This window comes from Coregonus lavaretus, assembly GCF_964263955.1.
Source record: "Coregonus lavaretus genome assembly, chromosome: 28".
Classification (NCBI taxonomy): Eukaryota; Metazoa; Chordata; class Actinopteri; order Salmoniformes; family Salmonidae; genus Coregonus; species Coregonus lavaretus.
The window spans coordinates 18,467,035-18,491,521 of record NC_140015.1 but is presented as its reverse complement, the minus strand read 5'-3'; the positions used below and the strand labels follow the sequence as shown (position 1 = coordinate 18,491,521).

The 24,487-nt window shown below is 40.9% G+C and overlaps 3 protein-coding genes and 2 pseudogenes across 6 annotated transcripts; 4 read left to right on the top strand and 1 right to left on the bottom strand.

Moving 5' to 3' along the window:
- Positions 1–2,024: 2,024 nt before the first annotated feature.
- Positions 2,025–3,213, top strand: LOC311103906 (interferon-induced very large GTPase 1-like; annotated as a pseudogene). The gene has a single exon. The product of its transcript is annotated as an interferon-induced very large GTPase 1-like (transcript).
- An 84-nt stretch (positions 3,214–3,297) lies between these two features.
- On the top strand, positions 3,298–5,606 carry LOC311103905 (interferon-induced very large GTPase 1-like; annotated as a pseudogene). Its single transcript has 3 exons — positions 3,298–3,307; positions 3,482–5,018; positions 5,600–5,606. The product of its transcript is annotated as an interferon-induced very large GTPase 1-like (transcript).
- Positions 5,607–5,832: 226 nt separating this feature from the next.
- Positions 5,833–6,806, top strand: LOC311103904 (interferon-induced very large GTPase 1; the record flags this gene model as incomplete). Its single annotated transcript, XM_084145531.1, is given in 3 exon segments — positions 5,833–5,969; positions 6,044–6,107; positions 6,111–6,806. Coding segments are annotated over 3 exon segments (897 nt in total).
- A 743-nt stretch (positions 6,807–7,549) lies between these two features.
- Positions 7,550–8,824, bottom strand: LOC311104168 (galectin-2-like; the record flags this gene model as incomplete). The annotated part of the gene is made up of 4 exons (XM_084145863.1): positions 7,550–7,696; positions 7,981–8,152; positions 8,385–8,464; positions 8,810–8,824. The coding sequence occupies 4 exons, from the start codon at positions 8,822–8,824 to the stop codon at positions 7,550–7,552; spliced, it is 414 nt and encodes a 137-aa protein (XP_084001989.1).
- A 2,302-nt stretch (positions 8,825–11,126) lies between these two features.
- On the top strand, positions 11,127–21,661 carry LOC311104151 (PRKCA-binding protein-like). Of its 2 annotated transcripts, none has more exons than XM_084145843.1 (13): positions 11,127–11,294; positions 11,842–11,911; positions 13,622–13,733; positions 13,970–14,098; positions 15,109–15,175; positions 17,450–17,539; positions 18,033–18,086; positions 18,212–18,274; positions 18,461–18,594; positions 18,803–18,895; positions 19,023–19,073; positions 19,195–19,339; positions 19,946–21,661. In XM_084145843.1, exons 2-13 carry the CDS (start codon positions 11,871–11,873, stop codon positions 20,215–20,217), a joined length of 1,251 nt encoding a protein of 416 aa, XP_084001969.1. In that variant the 5' UTR covers positions 11,127–11,294; positions 11,842–11,870; the 3' UTR covers positions 20,218–21,661. The 2 variants fall into 2 exon arrangements, with proteins under 2 accessions (XP_084001969.1, XP_084001968.1); XM_084145842.1 differs by having other exon boundaries at positions 11,138–11,294; positions 11,846–11,911.
- The last annotated feature ends 2,826 nt before the right edge of the window (positions 21,662–24,487 follow it).

Below are 24,487 nucleotides of genomic sequence, written 5' to 3'. Positions count from 1 at the left end.
TCCTGAAAAAATTCTCAGGAGGGGCAATTTTTCTGATGATTTAGGTGACCTACACACATTTTTAAAAAGATATGTCCAGCAACAACATGAAGACAGGGGCAGCATATAAGTCAATACCAGAAGCATTTATTGACTGATCTCAAAAGTGTTGGCTTACAAAAGCAAAATAAGTTATCACAGTAAAAATAATCAAGGGTGTTCTTTCACATTCCTCAACACTGCATAAACAATATGTATGGCTTTGTAAAAATGAACAACCATATTCTGGCCAATTGTATAGATTTGTAAATATGAACAACCATATTCTGGCCAATTGTATAGATTTGTAAAAATTAACATGAACAGATTTTTTATTTTTTTGAATGGCAGTACCTTTCAAACATGTCTGCTTGCAGTAAGGTAGCACTCACAAGGTGGCCAGAGAAAGAGAACCTTTCTTTGGTGTGATCCAGGATGGTGTTGCAGACCTCTTCAGACAGCCTCTGCTTCTCCTCTTCTCTCAAAGCTGTTCTGGGTCTTTTGGCTCCTGTTGCTTCTTGCAGCTGCTGTTGAGAGGAGTCCCTGAAGGCAAACAGACCAATGTGTTTGTTGGCTTTGTACAGTATTGTTGTCTATGTGATGCACAGGTATATGCAATGTATCCATGTATAGTACAAATACTTCAGTTCCACTTAAAATGGGCAGGGATGCATAAAGTCTTTAGTGTTTAAGTTAGCCTTTGTGTCTCACATAGCCTGGATGTTCAGCACAGTATACAGTGGTGCTCATAAGCTTATGATCCCATGCTAAAGTTGACTAAAAAGAGGAATAAAAAAGAAAAGAAAATTGGTGTCCTTAAAGGTTGGATTTTCCAACTTTTTTAATTAAGTCATTAAGATCAATTTCCAAAAGATGATTTTTTTATTTTTTTATTCCTCTTTTTAGTCAGCTTTAGAATGTGTTCATACACTTATGAGCACCACTGTACAGTACACATAGTATATAAAATAAGATAGATTACACCACTGGCCATATATAATGACAATAATGTAATTTCAAACACAAATGCAGTCTCCTTTCATGCATACATTTTCAAATAAAGCTCTGCTTTGAGAAAGATCGAATGATATTGTTTAATCTTTATCTTACCTTATGGCCTGCACACTGCTTGCGAAGCTGTCGAGGGCACGTTTGATAAAGACAGCATCGATGTCCTTATTCTGTAGCTTCTGGTACGGTGGGCTGGTCAAATGAACCCAATGAACCCGTCCGGATGGCTTCAAAACATTCTATGAGGTCGTCTCGATTCTCGTAGACAGTGTTCACGACTCTGCTGTTGCTAACCTCATCGTTGTGGCGGCGGACAGCTAGCCTGTATCCCTCATCCAGTTGAGTGGCAATATTCACTCTCACCAAAGCAGACAATCTCAAACAGCTATCAATGTGGGTCTTTGACAGCTCATTTTTCTTAATCTTTTCTGAAAGATGGTGCATGTCGGTTACACCAGTCGCTGTCCAAGCGTTGCTGTCTGCCGTTCATGGTTACGTTACGTTACGTATGACGAAAGCGCGTAAGTGCAAGCCCTCAGACACCCATAGAGAATGTATTGAAAGCTCAGAAATTTGAAAAAAAAATATTTTACATTAGAGGCTATGAGAGACTTCTGGGCGATTTTCAACCTGACTGAAATCGCCCCAAAACGGGCGGGGACATTTGAAGCACGACTTTAGCCTGATTGGACATTTAGTGGCTGGCAGATCAGACGTGAACACTGAACTACTGTTGCCATGATATAATTGATTAGAAAAAAAATCCCTTCCTTTTCCCGTTTGGCAGTGCGTCGCCCATATCGCCCTATTGAACACACCGCCCATGCTCTTAAGTATGTCTGTTCATAGTATGGCAGATGTTTTGACTTACTAAGCTATTAAAATGTGTTTGGTTAACGTTAAAGGGAGAAGAAATGAGACTTGAGGAAATCGACGGGAGTTTAAATGAAAATAACATCCCGGAAAATATACAACTACCAAAAGTAGAAGAGCTCATGTGTAGACTTCACCTTCAAGATAAATATCAAGATAAGTTGACAACTGCAGACTTCCTGAACATTGGCTCTTCCGCTCAACATCAACACGAACCCCAAACAGAGAACAAACTAGCTCATACTTTCCTACAAAGGTTGTTGATGCTGGACTACAGAGCCAGGTACATTCCTGTAAGAGAGGAGAATAGTGAGATGCATGACACAAATGACAACAGAAGTGATAATGCAGAAACAGAAGAAAGTGCCTTTGATGCCCTTTTCAACAAGAACACAGTCTCGAGTGATATAAAGAGGAACACGCATGTTCACCCAATGGACGTCCAGATGGCAGTGTTTCACTGTTCAGACAGTTTCCTTCGGCAGTTCATGGTCACAAAGCTGTCCTTGTGTCAGTATGCCTTGCCTTTGCTTGTGCCAAATCCCTTCACCAAAGAGATTGAATGCCCTTTGTGGACATTTCGACAAATCAGAAAAACCTGGAAGTCCACTAATGGCTCTAATATGGTCACCAGCCAAAGTATTCCTATTTACAAGGCAGAAACACCAATGGTGTCATTCTTTAGGCTTGGATCTGTGTCGTCATCAAAATCTCAGCTGATGAACAACTTGATCAACCAACGTCACAGCACATTCTTCCACAGACACTGTCCATGAAGCAGTAAAACCTGCCTCCTAATGGATGGGGTGGTAGAGATTGCATGGTATTGTCCTGCTGGGAAGCCCAAAGATATTTTCACTGAATGTGTTGCATTCTGTAATCTCCATGGTGGTGCCATAGCGAATGAAATTCAGCGTGACATACTGATTGAAAAAGCCTCAGTCAATGTTATCCTTTTACCAAGTCTTGGAAAAGGCGACAAAAGGATGGCAATCGTGCAGGAGCTGTTCAAGTCTTCTAAACCTCTGATATGTCTGCTCACTGAAGAGGATTCTGTTTCAACTGAAATAAAAAAAGGGAAAGTACAAAATGGGTTTAAGAGACAGAAATCAGTCAGATGTGTCCGAGGACCTAAAAGGGATCATTAGAAATAATTTGTCAAGACCATGTCGCTCCTTCAAACTTGAGGACATGGCAGAGTACCCAGGGGTTAGGGTAGATGATGATGATGAAGATTGCCAGGTAGGGAAGACTAATGCTCTGCAGATAAAGGATCTGCTTAAGAAAATGGAACGGTCCAATATCAAATAAACATTTCTTCCATGTCAAGGAAGGCTGTGGCATGACTGGTGTCAAAAGAATAAAGACCTTAATCGTCTTCAAGGGAACCTAGAGATGGAAAGAAGTAAAATACAATGTGAAATGATGTAAATTCGACAGCATCAACAACAAGTTGCCTTTACTGAATTCATGCAGATGTTCATCACAAATCTACAATCTCTAGGAGAAAAAGAAAAATAATATTTCCTCAAGTGGGTAGTGATACTACTGGATGACCTGTCCTCGGATGAGCTCTCAGACCTTCATCACAAATATGATGAAAAGTGGTCTGAGGTCCTGGCTTTGAAAAAGAAGCATGATAAATCAGAGCAACTGAAAATGAGACAAATGGAGCTGGAAAAAATATCAGAAAAGCTGCAAGCAGCAACCTTTGGATTTGAGCACATCCTGAGGGAAATGGGACAGATCTATGAAGCCCATGCATCTCTGCCCAGGGAAAGTAAAGGAGAAAGTGAGGTGACCTTGTCTAACCTTCCAGAGCTCGCGGCAGAACATATGATATCGGGACACCCAATGGAACTAATGGATGGTGATGCAGCTCATGTGCCACTGATGTGGATTAATGGGGTTTTAGATGAAGTTATCAAGAAACTAGAAGATCAGAGAGTCTTTGTTTTGTCCATTTTGGGAATCCAGAGCACTGGGAAATCTACAATGCTGAATGCAATGTTTGGACTGCAATTCGCAGTAAGTGCTGGAAGGTGTACCAGAGGCGCTTTCATGCAGCTGGTGAAAGTGACCGAGGAGATTAAAGATTACATTAGGTTTGACTACGTTCTCGTTGTTGACACTGAGGGACATCGAGCTTTATAGTTGGCAGGAAAGGCAACAGTGCACCATGACAATGAACTTGCAACTTTTGTCATTGGCCTTGGAAACATGACTTTGATGCAGGACATCATTCAGATAGCTGTTCAGGCCTTCGTGAGGATGAAGACAGTTAATCTGTCTCCAAGTTGTGTGTTTGTGCACCAGAATGTTGGAGACATCACGGCTGGAGAGAAAAACATGGAGGGAAAGAGGCGCTTACATGACAAACTAGACGAGATTACCCAGTTAGCTGCCAAAGAAGAGGACAGTAATGCAGAGTGTTTCAGCGATGTCATTGCATTTGACATACAAAGAGACCCACCCCCATGGCCCCACCAAACTCATGCTACAGTGAGAATGTCCAGGAGCTAAAGAAAACGATCCTCTCTAAAACATCAAAGTCTTTTGGCATGACAGTATCACAGTTCAAAAGCAGTATCCAATACCTTTTGAATGCACTGCTGAATGAAAACGTTGTGTTCAGCTTCAAAAACACACTTGAAATTGCAGTTTACAGAAAACTTGAGATTCAGTATGGAAAATGGATCTGGGCTCTCGGAGTGCCATGCTAACCATTGAAAATCAACTACAAAATCGAATCGAAAATGGAAAACTTCACAAGGTTGAGAAACATTACCTTGTTGAAGAAATGAGAAAGACTCGTGAAGAAGTGGACAAATCAATGGAGATGTACTTTGATGAAGATAGAGATAAAGAAATGTTGATTCAGTGGCGAGGGAGATTTCAAACTAAAATTTGTCAGCTCCTTGATGAACTTGTGAAGGGAGCAAAAACAAGTTAGAGGAGGTTATTCAGCAGAGGGATGCACGCAAAACGCTGGATGACAAAAATACACAGTATGAAAACAAGCTCTTCCAAAAGAGCAAAGAACTTGCCTCAAAACTGAAGGACAAGGCAAAGGATAAAGAAGAACTTGAGAATGAATTTAATACTCTTTGGGGAGTGTGGGTTGTTGAGTTGAAAGAAGATACACCTTCCATTAAGGACATAAACATATCAGATGATGTGACTTGTATCCTTGGAGAGATCGGTAATGAATTGTCTCTTGTACATGATCGGAAAAGTTGCAGAATGTACCCAAAGATTTGTACCTTGGGGAGTTATTTGAACTATGTAATTGAATCTAAGCACCAAGATCTTTATAACAAAGATCATCACTCAAAAGATGCTCAAAGGAAGCCAAACAATTACAAATTGCAGAAAAATTATGTGTGGGGTGCTATTAAGGATTTTTGGGGGTTGAAGTCTCAAGAGAACATGACAATTGACCACATTGGTCCAAGCAACATTCTAACATACACAGATCAGGAATTGATAAGAGCTTTCACCAATGATGTTGTCAAACATAGCCAGAAGATAATCGAGACAAAGCCCATAGAAAAGATGGGATACAATGACAGTTACATGCAAGAAATAGCAACTAATGTCAAAGAAAGCGTGAAGGAATTTGAATCAAAGATAAGAAAATATGCATTCAAAAAGGAGTTTACGGTGGATCTTTCACTTCATGTATGTGAGCTTGCAGGAAGTAAGTTAGCAGATTCCCATAGCAAATTCAGAAGCAACAATGATGCCCTTACTTACCTGGAGCAGAAGAGACCACAATACAACAACATTTTCAAGAGCTACTGCAGCTGTGAGTTAATTTGCAACACACTGAAAGATTCGATTGGACAGGCGGCCTATGGCCTGACGGTCATTGACTTGGCTGGAGAAATGCAATTAAGTCACCCACCATTCAGTGGAAATAGGTCTAACATGGAAAAACACATCCTGACATCACTGGTGGAGGAGGAGAACTTTGACAAGTTCATGACCTACGTTCACAACCCAAGGAAACACTTTGAGAGATTTATTAGAGAGGATGTAGAGAAATATATCCTCACAGAAAAAAGGTAATGATTGAAGGGAACATAAAAGGTAAAGAGCAGCGTGTGAGACATGCAGTGCATACATTTTTACATTTTAGTCATTTAGCAGACACTCTTATCCAGAGCGACTCACAGTTAGTGAGTGCATACATTTTTCATACATGAACAAAGACGGTCAAAAACAGGAATGGAGACACCAACATGTGGCTTAGAGAGCTTTCTGGTGCTCTGAAAGATGAGCTGAAATTTGCTGAAAAGCATTTCAGTGATTTCTGTGACATAACCAACTTTGACTTTCTTGAAGAAGTGGTAAGGGAAGGTCTTGCCAAAAGAATCATGGAGATCAACAGAAGCCTCAGCAATGTGTCACTTCTGCACATGAAGCAGTTCAGGGAGAGGCCAGATGAGATTCTGATCAAACACTTTTGTGATTGCTGCTGGGTACAGTGTCCCTTCTATAAACTAATCTGCACAAACACCATGGAGGGGCACAAACCTAAGGATCACAATGTTCCTTTTCATCGCCCTAAAGGAATCAATGGATGGCACAAGAGAGGCACAGTAGAATTTTGCATTGAGTTATGTACAACTTCAGTAACAAGTAATGGCCAGTTTTACCCATCCCATGAATCAGAGGATAAATATATTTTGAAAGAATACAGAAAAGCTGGCCCAAGATTTGCTGATTGGAGCATCACGCCAGACCTCTCTGAACTTCCATACTGGAAGTGGTTTGTTTGTCGATTTCAAAAAGAGCTGGAAAGGTTTTATGACAAAACATTTCAGGGCAGAGGTATAATTCCAATTGAATGGAGGATGTTCACAAAACAGCAAGCTATTGAAAGCTTAAAGAAAATCTAAGGGGACCTCAAATAGTAAAAACATACAGACATGACGGCACAAGCATGATATTGTAAACATTAACATAGTCAGAAACTGAAAAACCTCTTGGCAATGTGCCCTTGAGCAATGTACAATAATGCACCGCTTGTATTATTCTAATCAGCTAGGCCTGTTATACATCTTATTTTGATACAATCATTTAACTCAATCTGATAGACTAACAAGAAAAAACCTAGTTATTGGCCTCATTTTGGGATCAGAAATGTATATGCAGATGTTTTGAGTGTGAACTATTTATCACATTTCCTGTCAAGTGATAAAGCCTTTGTACTATTTGTATTGTATTACCGTAAGCAAATACTCAACAAATGCTATGAAATTATGACTTAAACATATTGTTTGCTCTTTCTCACCAATATAATTAAATATTGACTCCAATATTTCACCTGGCCAAGATGTAGTAAAGGAATCAAAGTGATTGACAAATGGTACTATAAACTCATCCTCATTTTACCCTTGTGCTTCCTGTACGTGCGATTGCGAATATTATTGCAACAAATATACCATACCATGGGGAAAAAAGATAAACAATGACAGACTGTGGTCAACCCAGATACATATTTAATATGTCCAACAGTTCGCTAATACATATATTAGAACAATGATTCGCTAATACATATATTAGAACAATGATTTGATAAATGTCATTGATCCTGTCCTAACCCATTGATCAAACTAATTCACCCCTCATATATTGGGGTCTAGTAGATTATGAAAGAAGTAAGTTTGAGGTGTCCTTTGATACGAATGTAGGTAATGACGTCTAGGCCTTCACGATTGGGGAACTGGATCTCCTGTCCATCAGGCATCTCCACTTCAAACATGTCGTCCGTCAGCTTCAGCACAATCTTGAGAGGGGACGAACAGAAACAACATTTGTTTACATCATTAGTGTTGTAGCACATTCACCCTTACACCCACATGGCCAATTGCAACGAACAAGCTGGACTTGCACTGTGCAGTGTATTAGCGCTGGTTTCCTTAAAATTATACTAGCGGGAGATTACATGCACATAGGCCCTAATTGTTTCTGTTATATTGAACACCTGAAACACTATGCCGAAAAATTCTCCATTTGTCTAGTCAGGACCTAACCCCCCTCCCTCCATCTTTCCAACCTCAATTTTCACACCTTGAATGTAGAACCCCTTTGGAGTGGATTGTGGATCTCTCTCTTCTCATCACCCCAGCAGCCGGCAATCTTTGAGTTGCATACAAGCACAGTACCATCAGTGTCATCGTTGAAGCGTGGGTTAAAGTGCAGTGCCAGGTCGTCTTCATCACAGCCCAGGTCGATCTGGAACCTGGAAATGGAAAATAGGAAATCACATCATTCCAGAATCCCTAATACATGTCTGTCTAACATTAATTGATTTCACACATACAGTATACCAAAACTAAACCATTCTCTGGTCAGTCCTCTCCTCTTCTGAGCAATAATTAGTGAAACTGGTAGTAAAAAAAAAAAAATGTATGCACAAATTAATCTTATGGGTCCCTCTGTGTGATATAAACACAAAAAACAGTTAAATGTACCTCTCAGCCTCATCCATAATCCTTCCTTGCACTTTGAACTGGTCTCCAGCTCTCAGCTCCACATGCTTCAGCTCAAGTTCCTATTAAGAACCATATAATTAAATGGAGTGTTTTTGAACATAATGTAAAAGGGATTTTGTCTTTTAATATTTCATGTTGGGTTATAAAATATTTAATGACTGGCTTTTCATAATCATTGGAATCATTATGTACAGTGCATGCATAGATTACTTTTTCAACAATTACCATGTTGTCAAAACATAATCAAGACTCTAGGGCTTGACCGTTTAAATTAATTCACTCAGCAACACATATCTGAGTGCAGTAAGGATGTAGGCTTTGGGCTGATAAGATTTGGGCTGTGTAAGTAAGTAACTGTGTGGAATAAAAGTATCAGCACAAGCATGAAAGTTAATGAGACTTACCATTGGCAATGCCATGTTTTCACTGGTGGTGAAAGCGGCCCTGAATGTGGTTTGAGTTGCAAGACGGACTGGGATCGGACAAGATAACCTTATTTCCTGAGATACAGAGAGTAAAAGGTTAGTTGCAAGTTTGAACTATCCTTTTATGTGCGCAACCCTCCTCACACAGGTCACTCACTGATTAACATGTTAATATGAGACATGCTTAATGATTATTAACTAAATAAATAAATAATTATCTCACTCACACCCTGATATTAGGTTATGACAAGAAGCTTGGTGGCAGACTGGCAGTGAAGATAGTTGCTTACTAAACTGATGCTTTTACTCACACTGAAAGCCTGATCTTTGATCAAAGTCACTCTGATCAGTAATCAACTGTGTAGTGCTGCACTGTATATTATAATGAGTGAGATAATCTCTTCGTCACACACTAAACTACAATAGGCTACTGTATCTACCTATAGGCTACTGTAGTGCTAGTGGTGCTGTAATGACAGTGTTTAAAGTAACTGACTGTCCAGTGAAAAATCTCACTTTTAAAAGCTCATGTTGTGTTAACTCATACACATATAATGTTATCAACTCATCCTTTACTCATATTTTGTGGCCAAAGCATACATTTGAGAGAAAAAAACACACTTCAAACCCCACCTTAAACTTGTATCTCAAACAGACCGTTTCAAAAATGCTTGCTATTTCTTCATATAACGTGATGGGACGATTTTGGCCGAGACGTCTCATTGGCTCATTGGCTGAGCTGGCCATTAAGTTGTTTACTTGTCATTAATATTTTTAATGACCGGTATACGCCCACAGCATTCTGTTGTTGGGGTACGCCCACACCATTCAAACACAGAAAAGCTGCTTTTTAACATAAAAAATTGAAGGAAAAAACTATTTCACTACTATTGTAATTAATTATAGATAATATTTCATAGAAATCTGGAAACACTGGACAGTTACTTTAAAGTGCATGATCTGCCCTTGACGAATACAACAATGAATAGATTTTATGAATCAACAGTATATTCAGATATATATACTCTGGGAAAGTGTGACGATTTCCATAGCCTATCGATCTTTTTAGTCTTTGAATGGTCTTCCAAGCGCAAAACACACAAAAGCGCTATTGAAAATCTTCATAAAAGGCATTGGGTAGAATAAGTAGATGAATCCACAAATACAATTCTATACATATCTTAAATGACAGCGTTTTCATGAATTTGATTATATTATATTGAAATCCAGTCAAAAGCAGTATGGTCCTTGCAATCCGGAATCCTTTGGACGTCCCTACCCCATTGAAGTAGAAATGTTAAATGGTTAAGGTAAGGATTATGGTTAGGGTACGGGTTAAGGTTAGGGTGGGGACGTCCCAAGGATCCCAGATAGCACTGACCATCTCTATGGGGGAAAGGTTAAATAATCATTGACCGTTTCCGCTTGGCCATTCTGTTTGCCTTGCAGTGGTTGGAGGAAGTTAAGCCAGACAGAGTAGTTATTTTCTCTGATTCATGTGCAGTGTTAATGAGTCTCCAGTCCTTTAGCTCACGTAGCAGACAATACCTAATTTATGAGGTGCTACAAACCCATGGCAGGATTAAACAGATGGGTATTCAGATAAGATTTACTTGGGTCCCAGCCCATGTGAGGGTGGAGGTGAATGAGGCAGTAGATGAACAGGCTAAACAAGCACTTAGTAGTGGGGATGTTGATGTTGAAGTGTCAATGAGCAAGGCAGAGGCAAAAATAATGATATATACAGTGATGGTGCAGAGATGGCAGGAGCAGTGGAATAGAGATAATAAGGGAAGGCATTTATTTCAAGTACAGAGGAAAGTCGGGGAGGGGAGGACGGCAGGAAGGGACAGAAGAGAGGAGGCTATTTTTACAAGATTAAGGGTGGGACACAGCCAGTTGAATAAGACATTACATGTGATAGGAAAGCATCCATCAGGAAAGTGTGATTATTGTCAGGAAATAGAGACTGTGGAGCATGTATTGCTACAGTGTGGGCAGTACCAGAGGGAAAGAGAGAGGATGAGATCTAGTATGAGGGAGAAGGGGATACAGGAAATTAGTTTAAATAGTATATTGAGTAGAACGTCATTAGATATAGTCTCAATTATTTTGTTATATTTTTTAAAAGAAACGGGGTTGGCAGGTAGGATTTAGTTTCTCCCTGTCGCTGGCCCACACTCCAGTACAGTAGGTGGCGGTAATGCACCATAACGTTGGATGCCAACCGCCGATAAACCACACTGAAGAAGAAGAAGAAGAAGACAGTTTCCGCCAAATTCCCGGATGTGACGAGGACAGGTAAACAGAATCATATTTTTGACAGATGATTAACCAGTGAAGTGGTCCGAAGAAATACAAAATATTCTGAAATAAAATGTACATTTAAAGAAACATTCCCCAGAGGCATGAGATAAACGTTTGTGTGAAGATAACAACGCGCGTGTTATCAACTGTGTCGGAGGTAAATAGCTGGCCAATGGCCACCTTTCTTTTTTATCATGCACATTTGCAATGCACCTGCTGCTGACAGAGCTGCCAACGTTAGGTAGCCTAGCTAGCAAGGAAGCTAAGCATTATTTAGGGAGATAGCTTGCTACTAACGTTGCCAGTTTTGTTGATGTTGCTTTCATTACAAAAGTACATGTTGACTTTTGTGACAACATAGTCTAGCTAGTCTTGAACCAGTACCTACTAGCTGGGCTTGAGGAGACAACGATCTCGTCATATTCGTCATCTACTCAAGCCCAGGTACTGGTTCAAGCTAGGCTCAGCTTTCTACCAGTTGTGTTGGCTTCATCATTAAATGACAGCAGCTAGCTAAGTCACATTTCTTGCCAGCAAATAAAGGAACGTTTTCTAGTTATATATGTTGCCCCCACATTCTGTTACAGTTACTGTGTCAGCATTGGCAAACTTATCCTGTGATGGCATTTTGTGTGAGGTAACTAGTTAACTTTTTTAAAAATGTCTTTATAGATTAATCAATGCCATTCTTTTTTTCCTCTTAGCCAGATTATACAGGATAAACAGTCCTGGGATGTTCACAGACATGGACTATGAGTTGGAGGAGGACAAACTGTAAGTAAATATGATTTGCATCCTTTTCTTGTTCTACATGTACAGTGCATTCTGAAAGTATTCAGACTCCTTCCCTTTTTCCACATTTTGTTACGTTACAGCCTTATTCTAAAATTGATTAAATAAAATGTTTTCCTCAATCTACACACAATACCCAATAATGACAAAGCGAAAACAGGTTTTATAAATGTTTGCAAATTTATACAAAACAGAAATACCTTATTTACATAAGTATTCAGACCCTTTGCTATGAGACTCGAAATTGAGCTCCGGTGCATTCTGTTTCCATTATTCATCCTTGAGATGTTTCTACAACTTGATTGGAGTCCACCTGTGGTAAATTCAATTGATTGGACATTATTTGGAAAGGCACACACCTATCTATATAAGGTCCCACAATTGACAGTGCATGTCAGAGCAAAAACCAAGCCGTGAGGTTGAAGGAATTGTCCGTAGAGCTCAGAGACAGGATTCTGCAGCATTGAAGGCCCCCAAGAACACAGTGGCCTCCATCATTCTTAAATGGAAGAAGTTTGGAACCACCAAGACTCTTCCTAGAGCTGGCCACCTGGCCAAACTGAGCAATCCGGGGAGAAGGGCCTTGGTCAGGGAGGTGACCAAGAACCCGATGGTCACTCAGACAGAGCTCTAGAGTTCCTCTGTGGAGATGGGAGAACCTTCCAGAAGGACAACCATCTCTGCAGCACTACACCAATCAGGCTTTTATGGTGGCCTGACTGAAGCCCCTCCTCCTGTGAAAGGCACATGACAGCCCGCTTGGAGTTTGCCAAAAGGCACCTAAAGGACTCTCAGACCATGAGAAATAAGATTCTCTGGTCTGATGAAACCAAGATTGCTCTTTGGCCTGAATGCCAAGCGCCACATCTGGAGGAAACCAGGCACCGCTCATCACCTGGCCAATACCATCCCTACGGTGAAGAATGGTGGTGGCAGCATCATGCTGTGGGGATGTTTTTCAGTAGCAGGGACTGGGAGACTAGTCAGGATCGAGGGAAAGATGAACAGAGCAAAGTACAGAGAGATCCTTGATGAAAACCTGCTCTAGAGCGCTCAGGACATCAGACTGGGGCGAAGGTTCACCTTCCAACAGGACATTAACCCTAAGCACACAGCCAAGACAACACAGGAGTGGCTTCGGGACAAGTCTCTGAATGTCCTTGAGTGACCCAGCCAGAGCCCGGACTTGAACCCAATCGAACATCTCTTGAGAAACCTGAAAATAGCTGTGCAGGGACGCTCCCCATCCAACCTGACAGAGCTTAAGAGGATCTGCAGAGAAGAATGGGAGAAACTCCCCAAATACAGGTGTGCCAAGCTTGTAGCGTCATACCCAAGAAGACTCGAGGCTGTAATCGCTGCCAAAGGTGCAACAAAGTACTGAGCAAAGGGTCTGAATACTTATGTAAATGTTATATTTCCAGGGGGGTTTTATTATAAATGTACTAAAAAGTTTTTGCTTTGTCATTATGGAGTATTGTGTTTAGATTGATGAGGGGAAAAAACAATTTAATCAATTTTAGAAGAAGGCTGTAACGTAACAAAATGTGGAAAAAGTGAAGGGGTATGAATACTTTCCAAATGCAGTGTACATCTCATCTAATTGGCTTTGACAGCGCTTGCTTTCCCAAATCATATTGTAAACACTAGACAGACAATGTATTAAAAGGATCTCTGATTCTTCTTCAACAGGGGGATCCCTACAGTCCCTGGGACTGTATCCCTGAAGAAGGATGCTCAGAACCTGATAGGGATCAGCATCGGGGGTGGGGCGCAGTACTGTCCCTGTCTCTACATTGTACAGGTATTATGTACCTCTATACTGTACCTCAGTCCATTAGAGCTGTTGTGTTTGTTCTTGATTCAGTAGCTATGTATCCAGAGTGTTAACTAAGTCAGAAACATTAGATTATGGATGCATTGTATAACCCATTATCCTGAACTTTCTTAAAGCATTTTGTTTTAAGGCTCTGAGCTCTTATGGCTTGGTTTTTGTCATTATTGGATATATTCTTTACCTGTAACTGGGATCTCTGTCAGGTCTTTGACAACACCCCTGCTGCTCTGGAGGGGACTCTGGCGGCTGGCGACGAGATCACAGGAGTGAACGGCAAACCTGTGAAGGGCAAGACAAAGGTGGAGGTGGCAAAGATGATTCAGGCTGTCCAGGTACAATAAGAGGGCTTGGAATCAACTTTTCAATCAATTTTGGTTTGATACTATAAAATGCTACAAACCAGTTATAGTTATTTTTTTGATAGCCACACAACCCAAACAATAAGGCAAACCATATACCAACACTGACAAGACTAACACTTACCAGTAGATACAAATCAAAAGTCCAAAGCCACTGTATTTTATCCTGGATTCTGTGTTTTTTACCAGTAAATGACCAGTCAGTCTGAAAAGGGCTGCGGTCACTATTAGACGTTGAATAAGAGGGACACCTCAGATCGCTCAGCGCAGCTAGTGAGAACAGGACAATAGCCAGGAGTTTGGGCCCTCACGTCACCAGTGTGGAGTGGCAATGTTGTTTTTGAATCCATTGTGACGACACAGGAAGCTATGTGAGTTCAATGACTACCCCACCGTGGTCTGGTGCTCAGGATTAGAGAGATGGGGAGAGATGCTCCACTGTCTGTATTAAAGGATTAGAATGTGCCATTGTTTCCCTTAGGCTTCGCTGACTCTTTCATTTTTTTGCATGCTATGCCCACTGAGTTAATCGTCACAGTGGTATTTATTGATATTACTTGCAAACTTTGTGCAGTTTTATCAGAGGATCTGTAATTCTTATGTTTCTACACTTGCAGAAGCACCTTTGTTTGGCATAAATAACTGCTATATTGCGCAGTCTTGTCCTTCATGATTTTCAATTGAAATTAGTTGCAGACACACTTAGTACACATGGATGGTTTGGCAATATCTGGTTGACCCATGACCTGCCTGTCACTCGAGTCCCCAGACTAACCAGGGGAGGGAGCCAATGTCAGGTTAGGTAGATCAATCAATACTGTATTGTCTGGGGGAACCCCGTAGGCTATATATTTTAGTTTGAGTAATATGACCCCTGGGGGAAGTATCTATGTGGATTTGCATCATGGTTTTTTATTATATTGAGGTGGTGTTTGAGTTACTGACTTCCTTATCTCTTCCATGCATTCCTCTTGTCTTTGCAGGGAGAAGCAACGATCCACTACAACAAGCTGCAGGCTGACCCCAAACAAGGGAAGTCACTGGACATAGGTAACAGTCGCAGAATACATACAGTGGGGAAAAAAAGTATTTAGTCAGCCACCAATTGTGCAAGTTCTCCCACTTAAAAAGATGAGAGAGGCCTGTAATTTTCATCATATGTACACGTCAACTATGACAGACAAAATGAGAAAATAAAATCCAGAAAATCACATTGTAGGATTTTTAATGAATTTATTTGCAAATTATGGTGGAAAATAAGTATTTGGTCAATAACAAAAGTTTCTCAATACTTTGTTATATACCCTTTGTTGGCAATGACACAGGTCAAACGTTTTCTGTAAGTCTTCACAAGGTTTTCACACACTGTTGCTGGTATTTTGGCCCATTCCTCCATGCAGATCTCCTCTAGAGCAGTGATGTTTTGGGGCTGTCGCTGGGCAACACAGACTTTCAACTCCCTCCAAAGATTTTCTATGGGGTTGAGATCTGGAGACTGGCTAGGCCACTCCAGGACCTTGAAATGCTTCTTACGAAGCCACTCCTCCGTTGCCCGGGCGGTGTGTTTGGGATCATTGTCATGCTGAAAGACCCAGCCACGTTTCATCTTCAATGCCCTTGCTGATGGAAGGAGGTTTTCACTCAAAATCTCACGATACATGGCCCCATTCATTCTTTCCTTTACACGGATCAGTCGTCCTGGTCCCTTTGCAGAAAAACAGCCCCAAAGCATGATGTTTCCACCCCCATGCTTCACAGTAGGTATGGTGTTCTTTGGATGCAACTCAGCATTCTTTGTCCTCCAAACACGACGAGTTGAGTTTTTACCAAAAAGTTCTATTTTGGTTTCATCTGACCATATGACATTCTCCCAATCGTCTTCTGGATCATCCAAATGCACTCTAGCAAACTTCAGACGGGCCTGGACATGTACTGGCTTAAGCAGGGGGACACGTCTGGCACTGCAGGATTTGAGTCCCTGGCGGCGTAGTGTGTTACTGATGGTAGGCTTTGTTACTTTGGTCCCAGCTCTCTGCAGGTCATTCACTAGGTCCCCCTGTGTGGTTCTGGGATTTTTGCTCACCGTTCTTGTGATCATTTTGACCCCACGGGGTGAGATCTTGCGTGGAGCCCCTGATCGAGGGAGATTATCAGTGGTCTTGTATGTCTTCCATTTCCTAATAATTGCTCCCACAGTTGATTTCTTCAAACCAAGCTGCTTACCTATTGCAGATTCAGTCTTCCCAGCCTGGTGCAGGTCTACAATGTTGTTTCTGGTGTCCTTTGACAACTCTTTGGTCTTGGCCATAGTGGAGTTTGGAGTGTGACTGTTTGAGGTTGTGGACAGGTGTCTTTTATACTGATAACAAGTTCAAACAGGTGCCATTAATACAGGTAATGAGTGGAGGACAGAGGAGCCTCTTAAAGAAGAAGTTACAGGTCTGTGAGAGCCAGAAATCTTGCTTATTTGTAGGTGACCAAATACTTATTTTCCACCATAATTTGCAAATAAATTCATTAAAAATCCTACAATGTGATTTTCTGGATTTTTTTTTCTCAATTTGTCTGTCATAGTTGACGTGTACCTATGAATAAAATTACAGGCCTCTCTCATCTTTTTAAGTGGGAGCACAATTGGTGGCTGACTAAATACTTTTTCCCCCCACTGTATCTCTAAAATATACAGGTAATTGACAAAATAAGGGAAATACCAACATAGTGTCTTAATAGGGCGTTGGGCCACCACGTGCCGCCAGAACAGCTTCAATGCGCCTTGGCATAGATTCTACAAGTGTCTGGAACTCTTGGATGGATGCGACACCATTCTTCCACAAGAAATTCCTTAATTTTGTGTTTTGTTGATGGTGATGGAAAACGCTGTCTCAGGCGCCGCTCCAGAATCTCTAAGTGTTCAATTGGGTTGAGATCGGGTGACTGACACGGCCATGGCATATCGTCAAACATCAGCCAATTGAGCAGTCTTCGTCACTGAAGCGCTTGCCAAACGTGCCCCAACAATCACCCCTCTTTCAAAGTCACTAAGATCTCTTCTTCTAGCCATGGTAGCCAAAATAATGGGCAACTGGGCCTGCCCAGCATTTGTATACATGATGCTAAGCATGACAGGATGTTAATTCCACACCTGTATGGAAGCACCTGCTTTCATTATACAGTACATTGTATCCCTCATTTACTGAAGTGTTTCCTTTATGTTGGCAGTTACCTGTATATGGATAGAGTACTGTCCTTACTCACCAGACAGACAGATGCTACCCATCATTGTATGTTTTTACATTGTGTTGTGTGTTATCTGGTGTGTTTTAGTGCTGAAGAAGGTGAAGCACCGCCTGGTGGAGAACATGAGCTCTGGTACAGCCGATGCTCTGGGGCTCAGCAGAGCCATACTCTGCAATGGTGAGACTGGGACAAAACACGCTGTCCATGTTATAGATTTCTCTTCTAAATTTTCAACTTTTCTTTCCTCGTTCCATACATTGAAAACAGTTAATTGAAGCCAATTCTGTTGACATCACCCCTAAGACACTGACCGTGTCTGAATACCCATACTAGCGTACTACATACCTAAACTGCATACTAATTTCGCCGTTTGATCTAGTAGAATTCACTTGTCTTTTCTGACTCATGTGTTTGATAACAGCTGATAATCAGATAAATTGACGCGCTGTAACAAAATGAATGAATGGCAGGAGTCAACGCAATCACGCATTAGATGACTCATTCTGAGTACTATTTTTAAAATGTCACATACTATAAAATGTATGGGAATTTGGCCACGGCCACTGTATAAGCTCTGTGCCATCTCATGATGACTGATATCTTCTGGACTGGAGAGGGGCACCAAGCCACTACTGTAAGTGTCCTTATACTAGGTCCTTTTCTTTTTCAGATGGGCTGGTGAAGAGACTGGAGGAGTTGGAGAAAACCGCAGAGCTGTACAAAGGTATATTTTAAAAGGTGTCATACAAGTTCACACGAACATTTGACCTCGATTGTAATGTTATGTGTGACATTCTCCATGCTCTCCCCCCTCTTCATGCACCACTGTCCTTGTTTGACTCCTTACAGGCCTGATGGAGCACACAAAAAGACTGCTCAGAGCCTTCTTTGAACTCTCTCAGACTCACAGAGGTGAGTTACCATGCCTTGAAACTACACAAACGTTATATTAAAATACAGATATAGACACAGTGATCATACTCAAGCTCCCTCACACTGAAAGTGAACAGGTTTGTATTTACAGTAATGAGTTGCATGCTATGAGACTAGATGATGTTTGATTGTTCCACTCTCTCCCTCTGCCTGGATGACCTTCAGCTTTTGGGGATGTGTTCTCTGTGATCGGGGTACGGGAGCCTCAGGCTGCAGCAAGTGAGGCCTTTGTGAAGTTTGCTGAGGCCCATCGCAACATGGAGAAGTATGGCATCCAGCTGCTAAAGACTATCAAGCCAGTGAGTAGTAGAAGACATTAACAGTCAAATCAATACACAAACCATTAACAGGATTTATATGCGAACACTCCAACAAGCTTGCATTCACTCCTGCATATACCTAGATTAGATAACGTACATCCCCACACATCCATACATGTGTATATATAGTGAATCAACTCCTACATGTGGACTAATCATGTTCCTCTCTCTGTCTCCTGTTTTGTAGATGCTCCATGACCTGAACACCTACCTTCATAAGGCTATACCAGACACCAAGCTCACCATCCGCAAATACCTGGATGTCAAATTTGAGTACTTGGTGAGAGCAGACCCCTTATTCAAAATGTCAACATTGATCAACTAAAAGCAGGGTCTAAACTGTAGCGAAGCATTTCTTTCTAATGTGTTAGTCATTGGGGTAAAAGTGAATCCATTTTGTGTTCCAGTCTTACTGTCTGAAAGTGAAGGAGATGGACGATGAAGAGTACAGCTGCATTGTGAGTACCTTGCCTTACTACTTATGCCTGTAGTCCATACATAAACACTGATATCATTGAGTAACAAAGTGGATCTTTGTAGCGTGTTTGTGATTTTTTATATACCTGTGTGTTTCCATAGGCGATGGGAGAGCCCATGTATCGCGTCGGCACCGGTAACTATGAGTACCGGCTTGTGCTGCGGTGTCGACAGGAGGCCCGTGCTCGGTTCGCCAAGATGAGGAAGGATGTGCTGGAGAAGATTGAGCTACTGGACCAGAAACATGGTTTGTTCTCTCTCTGTGTCTGTCTACCTATGAGAATCATCCTCTCCATTAACGCTCTGTCCGGCTACCTGTAATAAGTGGACAGAGTATCTCTCCAAACAGTCTCTCTCTGTTTGCCCATTACTAATAGATCTAAAAGCCTTCCCACTGGGCAAAAGCTGGTTGAATCAACGTTGTTTCCATGTCATTTCAACAAAAAAATTCAATGTAAGGACATTGAATCAATGTGGAAAAATTATTGGATTTACAAAGTCCTCAACGTAAGGGAATTTTGTCTTTTTTATTTCACCCAAATTTGTATTATAATTCTTTTTTATTTTACGTTGAATTCAAGTTAGTTGACAACTCAACCAAATGTAAATCAAAACTAGACGTTGAACTGACGTCTGTGCCCAGTGGGTTACTTTTATCCAATGTACAATCAGTCCCTCTCTCTCTGCTTCACGTTCTACTAATGTATCAGACTGAGCGTTTCTCTACTAATTGTAGACAGTCTTTTACCTCTGCACTGCTAGGAAATACCAGATCTGTTTTTCTGTCAATCTAAAGTGTGGTATAAAGGTAGGGTGTGTGTTAACATCCGTCTCCATCCCTGCTTCCCTTCAGTCCAGGACATCGTGTTCCAGCTGCAGCGTTTTGTGTCGGGCATGTCGCGCTACTACGACGAGTGCTACGCCGTGCTGAAGGAGGCTGACGTCTTCCCCATCGAGGTGGACCTCTCCCGCACAATGATGAACTACGGCAGCCAGTCACACTCCTTCACAGAAGAGGAGGAGGAGGAGGAGGAGGAGGAGGGAGGAGGAGGAAGTGAAGAACAGGATGGGGGTGCTGGCAAGCAGGCTGAGAATGGTGCTGAAAAGCTGATTGATGATTACTGAGAGTTTATGTGATTGTTTTCTGGAGCATCAGTCCACCTTCTACATCTACCAACTGCCGCTCACTCTGCATTTATTTAGCAATGATTAGTTAGATATGTTTAAATGGTCAGCAAATTCATCACACTGGAAAATACTACTGTGAATTGCTGCTTTTCGACTGTATTGGAACTAACTATTGCAACCTACTGTAACTATTGCCATTTCCACAACTGACAGCTATCACTGTAACTAACTTTGTGGGGCTTGAATCGATTGTCAACGGTTTTTTTCTGGGTCAGTTTATTCTGCAAGTTTATTTCTAGTCCCTACCAAACACACATACCAGATTAGTGGATGATATTTCCCCCAAAAAAGTAGATTGTTGCAAAATGAGTGCAGCATAGTATGTTACAGAAGGAATGGGCAAAGTGTATTTTTATCGAAAGGTTGTAGGAGGTGCTGATGCTTCAGTTTAAGAGAGTATATATGAATTGGGTGCCTTCAGTCTCATTTGAATCATATGTGGACAGAGGAGGCTATTCTCAACAAGTGGCCAGTCCTGGGTCTTGATGACAGCGGTTAAATGCTTTTTCCCAATAAAATGATTTAATAATTTTGGGAGAGGACATGGTTAAGAGAGATCATTAACCAGGCCTGGCCATAGACCAAAATAGGACTAATTTTCCATTGACACAAGCCCTGATGTTACAAGTTTAACATTCCCACACAATATTTTGCATTCTATCTGCACTAAGCCACATTACATTTTAATGGGGTAGCTGAACATAGTAGTGATGTACAAATCACTTGTAAAGGATGAGTGTATCATGGCTAGGTTCGGACCAACCAGCATTTAAAACTGTATGACCATTTTGAAGGAACCTCTGTCAAATGAAATGTTATAATTGCACAGTGTGTTTGTTACACTTGTCTTTTTCCGTCATTGTTAAGCATTTCTCTGTCTCGCTGCTGCACCCGAGACTAGATTCTCAGCCCCACTACAGTACAATAAGCATAAAACAAGTGCAGTAGAGGGATGTGTTCTTTCAAACTGGAATGTATTTAATCAAAGGGACCTTTGTTATCTTATTTATTATGTTTTGATTTGTCAAAAACTGAACTGTATTGATTGTGTGGTTAAGCTTTAATCTGGTTACATTGCTACTCTTGCTCAGTTCCACAAACCAAGTGAACCTTGAAGAACATACCAAGTTTTTCTTTTGCGCAATGCTTAATGTATTATTCATATACAGTATGTATCCATTGTGAAAACCATGGGCTCATAAGGGATTTACAATATAAAGAATATACCGGAATTTACATTGCTGGAGCTTCCAGAATGACTTATTTTATGAAGATACTGAATCTTTTTATTTGTAATGGGGGTTTTAATCTTGTGTTGGGCTCTTCTGTGTTTGGCTTTGTCTATGTTACATGTCGTGTAGATAAAAGGATACATTAATTATTCAGATGTAATTTTTAAAAAGTTGGTAGTCATTCTGTGTGTTATCAAGATACAAAATATAACTGGGTTGTTTGGATCACGTTTACACTGAGGTAAAGACAGTTTCGGGTTGGATATTCGCCAGATATTTGCACTTTCAAACCTAAAATAGCTTTCAAACTACTTGAGCCACAGACTCCAAATAAGTGTCATGATGTTTGGAAAATTTCACACAACATTGCACGGGTGTTATTTTCACGATTTTGACATTAATTTGCTTTCCAAAGCTAATAAACATGTGGCAATGTGAGCCGCATTCCGTATTCCTAGTTGAGTTAGTTCGGGAGCATAAACAAAGTACAAACGTGTTTTACATAGCTCCTCCTACTGACCTCAACCAAGGTTAAGAATGTCCACTGATTACCCTTCTATATTGCACATGTGGTACCTAAATAATGATGCTAATTATGCTGTGAGGACAAGGAATCCGCTGACACTGTCCTCGATTATAATAGTTTATTTACATTGAAGATTTCAGCGCCAATTTACATACTTCTGCAGACATCTGTAGAACAACTGGCCCAATCTCTAATATGTTGTTACTCCATGTCCTTTGTCCCAACCATAGTATTTATAATCTGTAACATGATATGGGTGGTTTCCCCTACAGACCAATCCCAGGACGCCACATAACAGACTTCCTCTGTTTTAGGGTGCCCCTATAGTAATGCTCTCCAGATGCTTCCTCAAGCTGAGTCAACTTCCTCTAACACACTATTTGCAAACATCAGCAAAGTCATAAACTGTTTAGACACTACACACACCCTTTTGTTTGTCCCTTTTCATCTCAGGTGATTTTACATACATTTGCCAATATTTTGTATTTCAATAGCTCCTTGGTCATTTGACCTAGTGACGTCAAACAAGGTTCAGAATGTACACTCAGTGGGCCTACACATTGCACACCCTTAGTTTGTCCATTTCCATCTCACATGTTTTACATGAATTTTTCAAACTTTCTAATTTCAATAGCTCCTTGGTCATGTGACCTACTAGACTCAAACAAGGTTCAGAATGTCCACTGACTTACCCTTCTATATTGCACACGCTTTAGTTTGTCCATTGTCATCTCACACGATTTTACATGAATTTCTCAAACTTTCTAATTTCAATAGCTCCTTGGCTTTGGCGTTCACTTGTACACAGAAGAGGGTTTGAAGATCCAAGATGAACATCTGAGAAAGCGCAGTCCAGTGACTCTTCATCTTGATGCCACTGGTGGGGTTGTGTCTAAGATTAGCAATCATAGTAAAAGAGTTCTGTACTATGCTCTGGTTCTGCCCGGAATGGGCAAGGATAAACCACCCCTCCCCGTATCCGAGATGATTAGTGTTCAGCACTCCATCCCAACAATAACCTTTTGGTTAATGGAGACAGTACGCAAGGTCTCACAAATGACAAGCTGCAAGGTGAGACAGGTGGAGGCTGATTTCAGCTGGGTGCTGTTTGGTAGTGTATTGGTCTCATTTAACAAAGAGAGCATCACTTCTTGTCTAAACAGAGTCCACAGCATAGTTTCCTTGGAGGAAACAGAAGATTGCGAAGACTTCACAGTGCTCCATCTGTGCTCTGCCCACATCCTTAAGGCTGTCGCCCAGGGATTTGGGAAGAAAACAAATGACACTGGGCTCAAAGAGTATGCAACTTTTTGCTTTGCCTTGTTGCTCAACAGCACCTCTTTCTTCGAGCCACTCGATGTCTTTAGACACGTGTGCTTTTCAAATCACAAAATAAAAGTCATCTTGTGGATGAATCAGAAAAGCATTTAGATGAGAGTATTATGAAGTCAGAGAAGGTGAAAGTGGAGGACATGATGAGAGATGACAGTTATGAGAAATTGCAATGTCAGCAAAAAACAAAACAATATGTGGACAATCTCCCTTCACACGTGAATTCATGTCAGTTCTTAAACATTCGCAGAGTCTTCTGGAGGAGACACAGACAGGGCCTGAAAATACATTTTTCTGCCCTGGGATAATCAATGTTTTAATGGACACTTACATGGCCATTTTCCCGCTATGGAGTGGGATACTGCTGGGTGACCTTACAAGATATTGTAATGTGACCAACACAACATTGCAATCAGTGAAATCACGGGACACCAACTGCTACATGGAACAGTGGTTCTGGATCCTGAAGCATTCAATTTTGCAAAAGAAGAAAAATAAGAAAGGATTGTGATAGATTGTTTTCAGTTCATGTTTAAGTGGACAATATCTCTTCTAAATGTGTTTCATTTGCGTATTGCAGGTCACAGCTCTGTGGCGGAGAAAGAATTGCGAGGTGGTGGTTGCTGTTGTGAGGTCTACAGACAAAACGTCCTCTTTCCTTCTCCATCATTCAGAGTTTAAAACTCTGCAACCCCACAAATGGCTTGTGGGTAAGGTAATAAATACTAGTCAAACATGACAATAAGCATTTTTTCAATCACAATGCTAAACAAATCATGGACAAATTAATTTAATACAGTATGAAGGATGAACATAGAAGTACATTAGATGTGCACCTAACCAAGTCTAAGGACATGTAATATCATTATGTAGTTAACTGGAATTGGAGTTGAATGTTTCTGATGACATACAGTGAGGGAAAAAAGTATTTGATCCCCTGCTGATTTTGTACGTTTGCCCACTGACAAAGAAATGATCAGTCTATAATTTTAATGGTAGGTTTACTTGAACAGTGAGAGACAGAATAACGACAAAGAAATCCCGAAAAACGCATGTCAAAAATTTTATAAATTGATTTGCATTTTAATGAGGGAAATAAGTATTTGACCCTCTCTCA

What these genes read in the sequence shown, in the direction of transcription:
- LOC311104151 (XM_084145843.1), top strand. Translation starts at nt 11,871, where the DNA reads ATGTTCACAGACATGGACTATGAGTTGGAGGAGGACAAACT. An exon ending in ATGAAGAGTACAGCTGCATT is followed by an intron (nt 19,074 to 19,194) that starts GTGAGTACCTTG and finishes GTGTTTCCATAG; the next exon opens with GCGATGGGAGAGCCCATGTA. An exon ending in GCTACTGGACCAGAAACATG is followed by an intron (nt 19,340 to 19,945) that starts GTTTGTTCTCTC and finishes GCTTCCCTTCAG; the next exon opens with TCCAGGACATCGTGTTCCAG.